This window comes from Crocodylus porosus, unplaced genomic scaffold (assembly GCF_001723895.1).
Source record: "Crocodylus porosus isolate Cpor-Errol unplaced genomic scaffold, CroPor_comp1, whole genome shotgun sequence".
In the NCBI taxonomy this organism is placed as follows: domain Eukaryota; kingdom Metazoa; phylum Chordata; order Crocodylia; family Crocodylidae; genus Crocodylus; species Crocodylus porosus.
The window spans coordinates 79,791,737-79,805,927 of NW_017728886.1; the positions used below are offsets into that span (position 1 = coordinate 79,791,737).

At 39.7% G+C, this 14,191-nt stretch overlaps 1 protein-coding gene across 5 annotated transcripts in view; it reads left to right on the forward strand.

Moving 5' to 3' along the window:
* Window positions 1-14,191, forward strand: part of TRAK1 (trafficking kinesin protein 1) — a 91,030-nt gene that overhangs the window by 64,331 nt on the left and 12,508 nt on the right. For 3 of the 5 annotated variants that reach the window (XM_019537437.1, XM_019537469.1, XM_019537453.1), the window contains 4 exons: window positions 1,035-1,111; window positions 2,824-3,060; window positions 3,219-3,535; window positions 7,031-7,360. In XM_019537437.1, the coding sequence (XP_019392982.1) occupies window positions 1,035-1,111; window positions 2,824-3,060; window positions 3,219-3,535; window positions 7,031-7,360 (961 nt within the window). The remainder of the gene's footprint in view (window positions 1-1,034; window positions 1,112-2,823; window positions 3,061-3,218; window positions 3,536-7,030; window positions 7,361-14,191) is intronic. The other 2 variants (XM_019537443.1, XM_019537462.1) reach the window with 2 other exon arrangements.

Here is a 14,191-nt window from a genome sequence, read left to right on the forward strand (position 1 = left end):
CAGGGGGTCGGACTTGATGATCTGCTCAGGTCCCTTCCAACCCTTCAAACTATGAAACTATGAAATGACTTTGGGGTGCAGCAAACTAAAACACCTCCCAGGAGTTTGTTTGTTTTAGTTTGCTTCCATATTGCCATGGAGGGAAGCGTCAGGCTGTATGCTGCTCAGAGGCTGTGCAGGCAGCCACAGCAGGCAGACCGGGAAGGCAAGCTGCACTGAAGGGGGAAAAAAAAAAAGTGGTGAGTCTGATCTTTTTTTTTTTTTCCCTTCACCGGAGTCTGCCTGAACTGCGCGGAGGCCTAGTGCTTCCCTCCACAGCTGCGTTGCCCCCGGCACTGCCCGAACCAGGTGCCTGTGGGTCGGTGCTCCGGGTCAGCAGGGGCACTACTACAGTGGAAGGAAGCACCAGTCGTTGCCCGCCCCAGCTTAGGGACACCTCAGCCCGCCGGCAGCTTGCTCTCCTCTCCCCGACGGCATCTAAGGACACAGGTGTACAGGAAACAGGGGTTTACTTCTCCCTAAATTGAAGTGTTGTTTTTTTAAAAACACCGCTTCAGTTTAGGGAAAATTAAACCCCCATCTCATCTACAAATGCCCTAACAAAGCAGTAATAATAAATGATGAGTTAGGTATTGTTTTGGGGTAGTTATTATGTTTTAAAGGCAGAATATGAAGAAAGAATTTAGGCATAATTGTATGTGTGATGGGCCCTCTCTACACCTTATAGGTTTCATGCAATTAACTGCTTAACTGGGCAATTAACTGAGACCAGGTACACATGGAAAGTACTTATCAGACCTTTAAAAGCTGCAGAAGGGTGGGGTGGCTGTAGTAATGTTGAGTAAACTCCGTGGAACTAAAAAAAGTAGTACTTGATATTGTATCTGGCATTCAGATTTCTTTGTTGGTCTATGAGCTAGTCAGTTTTTAATTTTAGAATTGTGTGCGTGCATGCGTGCATGTTCTTGTCAGAAAAATTGCTGAATTATGGGGCTGTTAATCAGTGGTATGATAAGTTTTTTCTTGTTTGGCAGGACTCTTTGGCAGCAGAGATAGAAGGGTCAATGAGGAAAGAACTCCACCTGGATGAGCCCGACTCTCCTGACTTAGTGTACGATCAGTGTGATTGGTTCCTAAATTCAGTAAAAGATTGATGGAGTTGATCTGTGCCTGAAATTAATGAATTTGCAAGGAAATGGTGTCCCTTTCCCAAGATGACATGGGAAGTGCTCTAAATCCTATTTCTAGTTGGACTGTTGTCCTAACCACTGCTGTCACTATAGTTGAACCTAAGTTTTCACCCTGGCTAGTCCCCTCATCCTCATCCCCAAGAAGAGCAGCAGCATGGAAACTGAACTAAACTTTCCTCCCTAGAAATGGTTCCCTTAGGTCAAAAGAGGTACATTGATATAGTGTTCTGAGAGAGCTTTCCTTGCTGTGGATAAAGGACTCTGCTCTTCATTGAAGCTACCTGACACTTTTCAGGAGTGTTAAAATCCAAATTAAACAAATTGACTTATCTTCAAATTTAAGGAGCATGATGTCCAGAAAGGTTGTGGGTTGAAACTGATTTGTCAGTTGTTGTACATCTTAAGTTTACAAGTTCATTCTTATCTGCAGTTACTTAAGTAACATTGGCAAGGCTAGTGGTCTAAGACCTATTTGTCCAGCAAATGTAACCGTATCTATTGGTTATGATAGCCCATAAAGGCATTTGCTATAGCTTGGGCTCGCTTGCATACATAAGACTTAAATTATGCTATATCCGCATTAAAGCTTTGTTCAGGTTAGGTTAGCAGGTTGGGCAAGACCAAACTCTAATCATGCCACTACCTGGCACAGTAATAATATTAGCTATGTAGATTTACCATAACAATGCATCACTACTGGTTTTATGGAAGACGGACTAAATAGCTGAACTGGGGAGTTTGGAAGGAAGTTTGATCAAAGAGCTTGGGGGAGTCCCTAGTAGAGTACTGTTTTCTTCAAAAGTAACTTAAATGGTGGTAATAGTGCTGACTTCACCATGGGATGAGGATTCTTGGAAGATGCTATTTGAGGCAGGTTTGTTTTATAAGAAAAGGCTAGTTAAAATACCTCCCTTATCTTTCTTTTGAAGCACATGAACAAAAACTGTTACAAAATCAGGATAACTGGTGGTGGCAAAGGGGCGGGCGGAAAGAGGGCGACCTTTAAAAATAAGGCAGAACTGAAACTTAGCCATTTTGACAGCATGCCTTTAATGCCTGCATATAAAATAACTAGATTGGAAAAAACATTGTGGTTTCCAAAGGCCAAAATGTAGGGTTTCTGTATATGGGGATACTCAAAAGGGTAAATCCAGATTAACGTTTAGATTAAACTAAATGTGTGTACACTCTTATTTATGAAAAGAGAGTTCATTCAATTTTTAACTTGTACCATTTTGCAGTGAATAAAGTTCTAAAAGTGGCAAGTCCATTATCTCAATCTGAGTGTGCACACAGGGGTTTGGTGTGGTCTAAGTAATCTGCTTTAAAAGTTACCTCTTTTATTTTTTCATTTGAAACAAAATTTCCCGAGTGTCTTTGTGTGCCAGAATTGTACTGTGTTTTGGAATAATGAGGGGCTTCCATTAACAACTGAATATTATTTTAACATGTCATGTTTTGGACGGCCAATTCTTGCAAATTTCAGATCCAAAATACAATAAGCTTTTAACATGCTGTTGAAACCATATACGCTGGGTAACTGGTAATTAGGTAGTAATTAATTATTTGCTTCTGTATTAAGGCTAAAACATTGTTTTGTGGCATGGTTACTAACTATGTGTATGTTTATCAGTCATCAGAAGCGAGTCTTTGAGACTGTGAAAAATATAAACCAGGTTGTCAAGCAGAGATCCATGACTCCATCTCCAATGAATATCCCAGGCTCCAATCAGTCTTCTGCTATGAACTCAGTCATTTCTAGCTGCATCAGCACTCCACGTTCCAGCTTTTATGGAGGAGACATCTCCAACATTGTGATAGACAACAAAACCAATAGCATCATTCTAGAAACGGAGTCTTCTGACAATGGGTCAGTACTAGCCAGGTTGATTTATTGTTTTCTAATAAATAAGAAGCAAGCAAAGCAGTTTCACATTTCTTCTCTCAATTTATCTCTATCATACAGGTTGATACAGTGGCCTACATTTTAAAGAATGACTAGCTCATCTTTTTTCCTCTTGCATTTAGAAATGAAGATAAAACTAAGAAGCCTGGAACCCCAGGAACCCCAGGCTCTAGTGACCTGGAGACTGCCCTACGAAGACTGTCCCTTCGGCGAGAGAATTACCTCTCAGAGAGGAAGTTCTTTGAAGAAGAGCAGGAAAGGAAGTTGCGGGAACTGGCGGAGAAAGGCGAACTCCATAGTGGTTCCATTACTCCAACAGAAAGTATCATGTCACTGGGAATGCACTCCAGGTTTTCAGAATTCACTGGCTATTCAGGAATGTCCATCAGCAGTCGCTCCTATCTTCCAGAGAAGCTTCAGATTGTGAAGCCCCTAGAAGGTGATAATAAAGGGCCTCGGCCTTTATCTGTTCTTCTAAGTGACTGTCTGTGGTCTCTTATCCATCACCAGAAAGCAGGCAACCTCTGTAATACATACTCCTTTTACTTTAGAGATAGCAATCCACGTTGCTGGTTTGAAATCTTTTAACACACAAAAAAAGTTTCTGTAAACCTAAAAGGGCATTCATTGCATAAAAATGAAGAAACCACACCTTAGAGGGTAGAATATGCTATAGATCGAAGTATTTCAGTGAAACAGTTCTGTATCCAAAATGAACCCTGCTACTAACTTTTCACACCTGGGAAAGAAAGTTATGAAAAGATCTAAATTTATCAGAGTTGCACTAGGAATTAAAATCAATTATTGCATCAGGATCCAATCCTGCAAACAGTTTGCACATGACAGAACTACTTAGAGTTAAATATGTGTTAGCAGGATTACAGAAAGGCTTATGAACAAACTGATTTCATTAGTTAGTTTTTAGCATTTCCTTTATTATAAATAAACAGAAATCATTTGAAGTGCATTTCTCACACGTATTTCAGAGGAGAAAGAATTGTTTGTGGGGGGGGTGGGGTTTGACTTGGAAGAATGTGGAAAAACTGCTTCTGTCTGTTCGTGTGGCTAGCCATAGCAATGATGGTTATCATTTCTCATTTTTGTGATTATTTTCAAATAGTAACCACATGAAGTTCTTGTATTGCTTTAGGAAAGGGACAGTTCAATTATACTTAACATTTATTGGTTGCTGACATTGTAAGAGGTTTGTCATCCAACTATTTCTTCAGGGTTTTTTTTCCCTTCAATAAATTCTTTCAGTTTTCCTGATTTATCTACCTGTCTGTCTTTTTTTTTTTTTCTTTCTATTTTTAACTTTTTCTCAGTTTTGTTTCATGTCCTATTGACCCACTTTTTATTTTGAAACATGTTACTTTCTGGTACATATTCACTGTTGAGTTGCCACATCTTAGCATCTGTTCACTGTTGAAAAACTATCATATTTGCCATGTTTAAAAACCAATAAATATAATTTGTGATTCAGGCTAGGTTATTTAAAAAAAACAACAACTTGAGATTAGGGGGTTTGAAATACCAGTGGACCAAATACTGGATAACTCTTCTCTAGTGTAAATATTCCACTCTGCCTTCATCAAAGTTTGGTAGTGATGTTATTAGTGTTGCTGTACAAATCCACTTCTCGCTGTGGTAGTGTGTTTTTCCCTTTGAAACAGCAAACTTACCATTAGAAACACTTGGATAGTGGTGGAAGACTTTTCTCTTGGTGTCTCTTAATCTTTTTGGGTGTAGGGGAAAGGTGTTTTATCAACAATCAGGTGAATAGTATGACTCTCTGCTTTGCATCATGTTGTTTTTTTCTTTTTTTAAAATCTAGCTTTAATTCTCCCTCTTTCTTTCTTTACACGCATACCCCTTGTGCATCACACTACATGATTCTTCACATCCAACACTAGTAAAATGTTAACTTGAGCTTGGCTGAGCCTTCCAGTACCCAGCTGCCAATGATGAAGCCTCCATGCTATTTCTTTGTTCCCTTTCACCCTTATGCTAAAGATGCATCAAATTGCTTCAGACTTTCCAAAGGAGTTACTTTAAATAACTGTATCAATGATTAAAGCTAATCAATATTTTAGTTCACCCATGTCTGTTTTTACAGTCTTGCTCTTTTACCCTCTTGATTCTACTTGCCCCCGTTTAGTGAAGCCCTAATAAGATTATAGAGTTGCAATAGGAAGTTTGTTTCTGTTTTTTAAAAAAAAAGAGTTTTTCTGGCATTAAAAGTACTAATCCCAGCAGAAAGAACCCACCACTGTCTGTTCCTTGCCTCCTGCAATAGTATGTCTATTTAGGAGCACAAAATAAAACTCATTCTTTGGAAAAACAGTAATTAATAAGGGGAGAGAAGGATGTTTGGTTGGCTTTTGTCAATGCTGTATATTTTCTTAATGACATTTGACATTTTACCCTTGTACAGAAGGCCAGGGTTAGGCCAATGTACATCTTATATTCCACTTCAAAAGTTCAAAATAGAAATGTTTTGGTAATGCAGTCACTTCAAAGATGTATCTTTTGTATTGCAATATATTTCCATCATGATTTTTTATGATAGAAATCCAAAATGTGCATTTTAATACACTGTGCTCCTGGATTCCTTTATGGTGGAGGCTATGGATTTTGATGACCCTAAATCAAGAATTAATTTATTCCCTTTCTGTATTTCCAAGTCCCAAGTGGCCTCCTGCTATTCACAATATATTTCATTTAGCTGCTTATTATCGATTATGCTTCTAGAATCTCATTCTACAAACATATTTAAATGTCTTCAATTAATTTCTGAAGGGCAGTGGCCCTGTAATATTATCGTTTAGGTTTGCATGTTGGATACCAAAAACTGTTTTTAAGTGCCACAGCACCATCACACATTGTGCTACACTGCATTAAGCGAAGGAGTGCTGTGCTTTGGCAAAAGGTTTTTTGTTTTTCTAACTAGTGTTGCCAGTTAAGTGCATTTTTATCATGAACTTGAAACAATCTTAAATACTATAAAATATTGATGTGGACTGGTCAGAATGCAGTTTTAGGGGGTTCATATGCTTTTAATATATGGTTTAATCTGCCTTCCAAATAAGTCATCATCAAGTCTTCCACTAATTTCTGTGGATGTAGGATGAGGCCCATAGTTAGAACCCCAGAACTGATGCATAATGTGGTGACTACTTCTGGTTTATTGTCATTTTGAATATTGCTGTCTTTAAAATGTGCCTTTTTCACACCCTAAATATTACTCTCCCAAGGATGAAGCTACAGGTACAGTAGAATATGTTTATGAATTAATGAATTCTAGTAGTGCAGGAGCTATAAAATACCTTGATTAATAGGTCATGAATGTAATCTGTTTTGTTTGCCTGTTCTTGATGTAGTTATCTAGAGATCTCTAGATAATTGCTATCCCTTGCCATTAGTCACTGGTAGTATATTCTGGTATCTTCTTATCACCCTTTTCTATTTCAGTTTAGCACAAAAATACTCAATGCTCTTTTCTGAGCTTTTTCCATTGTGTTGATTAGCATGTAGTTTAAATGTACACTTCTTTTCACTTCTGGTTAGTCCCAGTGGCATAGATGATGCACTGATGGGAAAGAGTAGTACCTCCTTATAGTGGAGAAGAATTTAGGGAACAGGCTTGTGGGTGGGTCCCATTTTGACCGGCTGCATATGTCTAGGTTGCTTTTTTTATGTGACCAGTGTATTTAGTAAGCCTAGACATGTCTAAAAGCCACAATTCTTTTTGTCATAAGACAAAATTTTATAAAAACAAAATCTAGAAGTAGTAGTTGCAAAACTATACTGGGACTGGGATTTGACTAGACGAATTAAATAAGAATGTCCAGGTATTTAGTTGAGGAAAGAACTACCCAGAACTCACTGGCTGACTTTGGTTGGTTGCTGTTTTCTGTTTTGTTCCTCTTTAAAGGTTCTGCCACTCTGCATCATTGGCAGCAGCTCGCTCAGCCCCACCTTGGGGGAATTTTGGACCCAAGGCCTGGGGTTGTCACTAAGGGCTTCAGAACTCTGGACCTTGACGTGGATGAAGTGTACTGCCTTAATGACTTTGAGGAAGATGAGACAGGTGACATTTCTTACAAGGGCCTAACTACCTCGACGCCAGTTCAGCACACAGAGACCTCAGGTGAGAGGTCACAAGCACAAGTGACTGTTTCAGACAGCAAGAATAATCCAAGCCAGTCTCAGGCTTTCACAGAGGAGATGCAGGACTCCACGACTGCCGGTGATGAGGGGTCTGGTGAGGGAAACTCATTAAGTCCAGTAAAACTGACATCTTTACAGGATATTGATTACTGGGCCATTCTTGCATCTCTCCAGAGCAGCATCCATAGTGTCGCTTTATGTGCAGCTTCTGCACGTTAACGTGTTTGTTAATTAAAGCATATCCATTCTAACATTAGCTCAAAAATCTTTCCCTAAAATCCTTTAAATTGTTTTACCTTTTTTAAGGCACATGGCTAATGTATTCCTATATTTTGATAAGAGAAGGCTGCTAAAAGGAATTAATTTATCTGTATGATTGAAAAAGACTAGGCTTTGTAATATTTCTTCAGGGTATGGTATGTATAGTGTACATTGTGTGTATAATACAAATACTTTAATGTTTTTCTGTGTCCAAAAGTGAAGGTACCATTCTCCTTGAATTCTTTTTGAGAAAGAAGGACCCTCCAGAAGTAAATTATGTTTAAAAAAAAATTAACCTAAGTTAATTTTCCTTGGAAACTAGTGAATATGCCTCCCCTGAGAAATTTAAGTACAAGAATTCACAAATTAAGTTTACAATTACTAAAGTTTGCATTTCTTTAAGTTTACCCCATAAAGGCTGTCTCTAGTAAAAGAATTAAAGGGATTTTCCATACCAAAGAAGCAGTAATAAGTCTCCATTGCACCAAACCATTCCTAAATTCCATCCTCTGAACTTAAAGCATCTTGGGGCTTAGCACTAAATCACTTAGTCATATGAACTGTACATGTTACATTTTATCAGCCGTGTCTCAGAGTTCATAGCTATGTAGCCTCACAATGTAGATTTAAGGAGCTTATTTTACATAGAGTTTTTCTTAACATGGATTCCAATTTGGAGAAAAATGTACTGTTTTACTTTTTTGTGGTTTAATAATTACGCAAATTTTTTTTACTAGTACCAGCCCTGGCCAATACTAGGGTTCCATCAAAAGTGTCTGATTTATATTGGGGGAACTTATTTCCTGAAATGAAATTATATTACAAGTGTGCAACCAATGGAAAATAAATAGCTCTTCAGTTCTGCATCCTAAATGGTGATTTGGACTTTCTGTGAAGTGCTGAGTCTTCTCAACTCATACTGAGACGAATGGGAGTGAGGCATTCAGCACATCCCCGAGTTGAATGTAAGCTTCAGTTCTTCCTCTAAATCATAATAGGATCAGACTCTCTTGTGTTCAGTTTTTGCAGCTTCTGTCCAAATACAGATATGGACTTTAACCTTTTGAAATGCATTGTCTGATAACTGGTATGACTTCTGAAGAAGAAAAGTATATATTGGAATGCTGGCTGTAATTAAACGTGGTAGGAAAGATTTTTTTGGGGGGTGTGTACATAGGTGTGTGTGTGTGTGTGTGTGTGTGTGCACGTGCGCGCGCCTGTGTTTATGCGTGCTCCCCTTTTCTCTGCAAATTGAGTTCAGATCATTTAGAAACAAGATACTCCCTGGCTTCTCCTTTTCTAGCCATGGAGACTTGGACTATTTAGGACAGTCTTTGCATGTTCACCAATTTAGAAATTGTTAAAGCCAAACCTTAAGCATCTGAGTTAGTCCTACTAGTAATCATGTTGACCTCAGTTGGACAGCAGCTAAGTCAGGGGTTGGCAAAATACAGCCTGTGAGCTGAATCCAGCCTGCCAAGTGATTTTTATCTGGCCCATGGTGGGTCCCCTTGGCCCTACCCAGTCTGGGCCAGGGTGTTTGCAGCTGGTCCTCCATCCCCAGGTATGCAGTGGGGCTGGAGCTCGGGCAGCATGGCAGCCGGACTCACTTCCCAGCAGTCCTTGAAGAGGCAGCTCCTTTTAGGTGCAAGTTGCCACAGCTGCTGCTGGACCTAGCCCTGCTGTCCAGACACTGCAGCCCATCCACCGTGAACAGACTGCCAGGGGTGCCGGACAGACGGAGCAGGCAGGTGGGTAGGATTCCATGGAGACCAGCTTGGGACCTGCACAGGCAGTGTGCACTGGGCCCAGGACACATGGGACAGGGCCTTTTGGGGGGCAGAGAGTGGTATCTGGCAAAGAAACAGGTGGGGACAGGGCCTGGGGCAGAGCCATGATCTACTGCTTTCATATCTGTGTGACAGGTGCCAGTTCCACAGGCAGGCGCACAGCGGGAACAGATTGGCTCTGCCCTCAGCCCTGACCCTGCCCTATGATCCTGGTTCCAGCCCCACTTGCCTGTCCTACTCCTGCATGCTGCTCCCGAACACTGCTTCCCGCTGTGCCATGGCCCCATCCCATCCACCTGGCCAAGGACATCCTGCCCGCATGGGTCCTGGACCAGTCTTCATGGAGACCCCAAGATCACTGGGTGGTGACAGGGCCAACCCTGTGCTGTCATGGGCCCCACAATCCTGATCCCAGCCTTAGCCCCGCCTGCTTGTCTCACTCTCAGATGCCATTCCCCACCTGCCTGCCACCCCAATGCATCCACCTGGCCAAGTGCAGGGCAGAACCACTTATGGCAGTGGTTCCCAAACTGTGACAGATTGTGCACCGCCAATTTAAAATGATACAGCCTTAAGTACCACCATCAAATTTTTCTCATATAAAGTAACTATAATAAATCTGTTAATGTGTACCACTGACAGGTTGTGTACCACTTGTGGTACCCATACCACAGATTGGGAACCGCTAACTTAGGTGTTTTGGTAAGCTGCTGTGAGGGGGTGGGGGGGGTTGCTGACCCAGCCTGTGCCAGCTCACCAAAACTGCTTAAGTGGCCTTCCAGCTCAAATAATTGCCCACTGCTGAGTTTAGTCCTCTGCTGATGTGGAGGCATGCTGTCACGTTTCCAAATTAATGGTATAAATAACTTCAGTCTGGAAGAAAATAATCCCTTCAAACCTTGAGATGTGAAAGATGTTTCCACCACTTTCCCTTTGTGTGTTATATTCTGTCCCACCCTAGTAGATCCCTATTGGATTTGCATTTGCCATGGCCTCATTCAAATAAAGGAGTGGTAGACTGATGCCACCTTTTTCTTTGAATTAGAAAGATTCAGTACTTTGGAGGCTGCCTAATGTTTCTTAGACTAGCAGAATTAAGGGTTTGCATTAAGTATGCTGCTGTTGCTATAAAAAATTGTACAAACATATATAACCCCTGCTATCTCATCACACATGTGGATAAAGCCCTTAGCTGATGCTAAGCTTCCCCCAAATTCCTTAGAACATACGTGCCAGACCTCAGTGAGCATGTGAAACAAGACTGTTTTCTCTTCAAGAAAAAAGTATGGCTGAAGGAGTAGTTTCTGCAGTGAAGCATAAGTAAACCCTAGAAGAGTGGATACCATGTTTGGTGCAAGAATGGGGGCTAAAATGGGTATTGTGGTCCTTACTGAAAAGTTCCAAGGAGTACTGGCTTGCTTGGAAGAAATTAAAAAGGGGTTTTTCATGCTGAAAAGGTAGGGATGGGTGCTTCATTAAAAGGTACAGTGGGGCTTTGTACATTTGGACAGAGTTCATGTGTTTTGTGTTTCAGGAAATGTCATAGCCAAAGGATTGGCAAAAATGAGAGAAGGTCATTCATAATTGGTATTTCCTTCTCGCACTTGGCTAGTTTTCAAAGCTATTTCTTATTTGAATATTGACAACATTGCTCTTTCTCAGCTTGCTTGCCTTCCAATGTAAGTCCCACTTTAAGAGGAGATGGGGAGGGGAACCCAGAAAGTATCTTCCTTTCAGTTATTCTTGGCAGTCCTTAAAAATGATACAGCACCCTTGTTTAAACATAAAGTTCCCCAAAGATTGTCTGCAGTATCTATAGAGTCACTGTAACCTTTTGGCTCACTGTCAGGTCATAGGCATCACCTGGGAACTGAACTTTATACTGCAGAATCAAGACTATGAAACTACATATATTCTTTAAAACATGTATTTATTTACACTGGGTTTTTAAGGTACCTAAAATGGTGGGGTTGTACAAGGATTACTGTCAAGTTAAAATGTAATGTATGCATCAAAACTGCTTTTGAAGTAATTCTGTCCATAATTGCGGTTCTAAAACTTGACTCTATCCCTGTTATGCAACACGTATTTTTTGAGTTGTGGATTTCCTTGTCCAAGTCCCAAACCAACAAAGCACTTTTTAATATGTCTGACTTTGAATTCTTTGTTGTCCTATTAACTTTAATGGCACACCCTGCTAAATATTTAAAGTTCAGCTCAGGAATTGTACTGAATAGTATGAAGGCTTGAGACTGTAGGGACAGATGTGGCACTCTTTGCTGATAAGGAGTTCCATGGACTCAAATGAGATTACATGAGTAAAGAATTTTGGGATCAGGCTCATGCAGCCTGTTATTTCTTTAAAAATCTTGACAATTAAAGGTTTCTTGAAAGCAAGTGTCTAAAATGGTGAAAGCATCCAGTTAATGTCTTTAAGTCTTGTTTTTAGCAAGGCAGTATATTCACTCACTGGAGATTAACAGCAGTATTGAAAAGAATACACATTAATCCCTTTTCAGAACAAGCTGTTGATGCATATATGAATGTCATCTTTTATGATGGCATAAATACTTCAAAGTACGTTTTGCAAGAAGATCTGCTAATATTCAAGACTGATAATGTTAGCGTGTAGAATTTGGTCCATGTTACCTAGTCTGGACAGAATCGTGTTGAAGCCATAATAAGATTCTGAAACTTTTCTTACTGTATTCTTGTGTTTGGCTATTTTATGGAAGGTAGCTCTTAGCCAATTTTAGCCTAGCCATATTCTCTCCCAAATAACGTGTGAAACTAGTACACTTATAGAACTAATGTATTTCCATCACAGTCCATTTTTAAAATGAATTCTCTCCTTTAAACCCATTGTTGCTCAGTTTAAACCTGTTTTAGCTCTTAAGGATAAAATAAGTGGTAAGCCTGGTAAAAATGACAGTATCACACCAGAGAAGAAAATTAGTTTTCTCCTTTTTACAAATTTCTTAAAAGATATCCATTGGGAATAATGTTGTGTCATTGAAATATAGGACCTGTCATTGAAATATAGGACCTGGATTGACAAGGTGTTGAGCCTGTTTTGGAGGCTGTGAGCTCACAGAGGGTGCACCAAAAGAGACGTTCCTTCTAGGAGGCACGGATATCAATGATGAACAGTTGTTGTGCTGACCAAATTTACTTGAGTATCTGCTGTCTTAAATAAGTTGCTGACTGATGGTTTTTATCTCTTCCCCTTGTCTGTGAACATTATTTCTTAATTGCATGCTTCCTTAAAAAAATGCTATGAGAAGGTTGTGACTGAAGATGTATGAGGTATGATTAGGGTTCAACAAAAGCCTCTGGGATTTCTCACTTGCTTAAAGTTCAAGTATTTGCATACATGTTTTTGAAGGACTAATCACAAATTCTTGATTGCTTTGGAAACAAGCTATTTCAACTAAACATCTTACTTATGGTGTTTGTTATGCATAAGCAGCATTTTACCATAAAATTTATTTTAGTTTATAATGCAAAATATGCTTAAGGGGATGTAAAATATTTGCATATCATCTTATGCACCATTGTAAACTCCAGCCTGGTCCATTTTGTCCCTGTTGCACCTTCCAAAAGTTTTCAGTCTATGAATCTCTGGTTTCTCTGTGACATCATCTGGAAACCACAGGCTTTCACCAGCAATTGAGAAGGTAAGCCCTCAGAGGCCCTTTTCTCTTTCTTGTGTCAAAGCTTCCATCTTCCATTGCCTGGGGGAGTCATACTGAGTTTAGAAAATACCCTGAAAACATCCATTCTGCTCTGCTGTGTGATGACACTGTAAATGTTTTTCTCCCCAGAAAGCCTACGTGCAGGCAGTTTTGAAGGGCTCTGTGCATCGTGGATGTTGGTACACAGTAGTGCTAGATGCAGGGCCCCTATATGCTGTTTCTTGTATCCATCACTACTTTATAGATTACATAAAAATAATAGGGCAATTATTCTGTTACAAAGAACTCCAAGCACAGCAGCTCAGAATGTTTTTGATGCTCTGGATTCCCAATATAAATCTCTTTACCTTGTAAATTTTGTAGGTGTTTGCACACTTAATGGTGCCAATATTTTATGGCACCCTGAGGCACCCTTAAAAGGGTCTCATAGCACCCTGATTAAGAATGACTGCCTTTAGACTCTGTAAGTTTAAAACTGTTTCTGAAGAAAAACAGCCAGAGATAGGAGCCTCCCCCTCCAGCCAATGACTAAATCCATTCATCAATAGAAGCCCAAAGAAGAAATTCTGGACCAAATGGTATATTCTTGAGTTAAAGGCAAAATACAAGCAAACATGGTCTCTGCCTCCCTTGAAGTCTTTGTGCCTTTCTAGCTGAGTTGTATTCCAGTACAGTAACTGTTTCTGAAGGACTATGGGTTTGACAAACAACTAGCTTACAGTTCAAGATTGTCTGATGCGTTTGGCTCAATGCAGCCTCACACATAAATAACCTTAGCATAATGGAGATCAGGAGTTGGACAAAAAAAGAGGTATGTCCTCACTGGTACATACCTACTGTAGTTGCAAAACACTATAGCATGTGTATATTTAGTAAGTTAGTTTTGATCCTGGAATGTTTTTAGGCAAGAATACAATAGCTAATTATCAGATGTAATTCCCTTTTCAACATTTTTTAGGAAAAACAAAGATTTTAAAACTATAACTATCAAGGTTCAAAGCAGTACTGCAAAGTTGCATCCTTTTAAATTACCTAGGAGAAAATGTATCCAAACTTTGAGGCAAAGAGTTGGCTTGGTGTTTGCATGTATGAAATATTAGTTTTAAAGAGAATTTTCTGACTCTTTCTTCTTTGTAAAACAAATTGCATTTTTCAGTTTCTCAGTTTTCCTCCCAATAT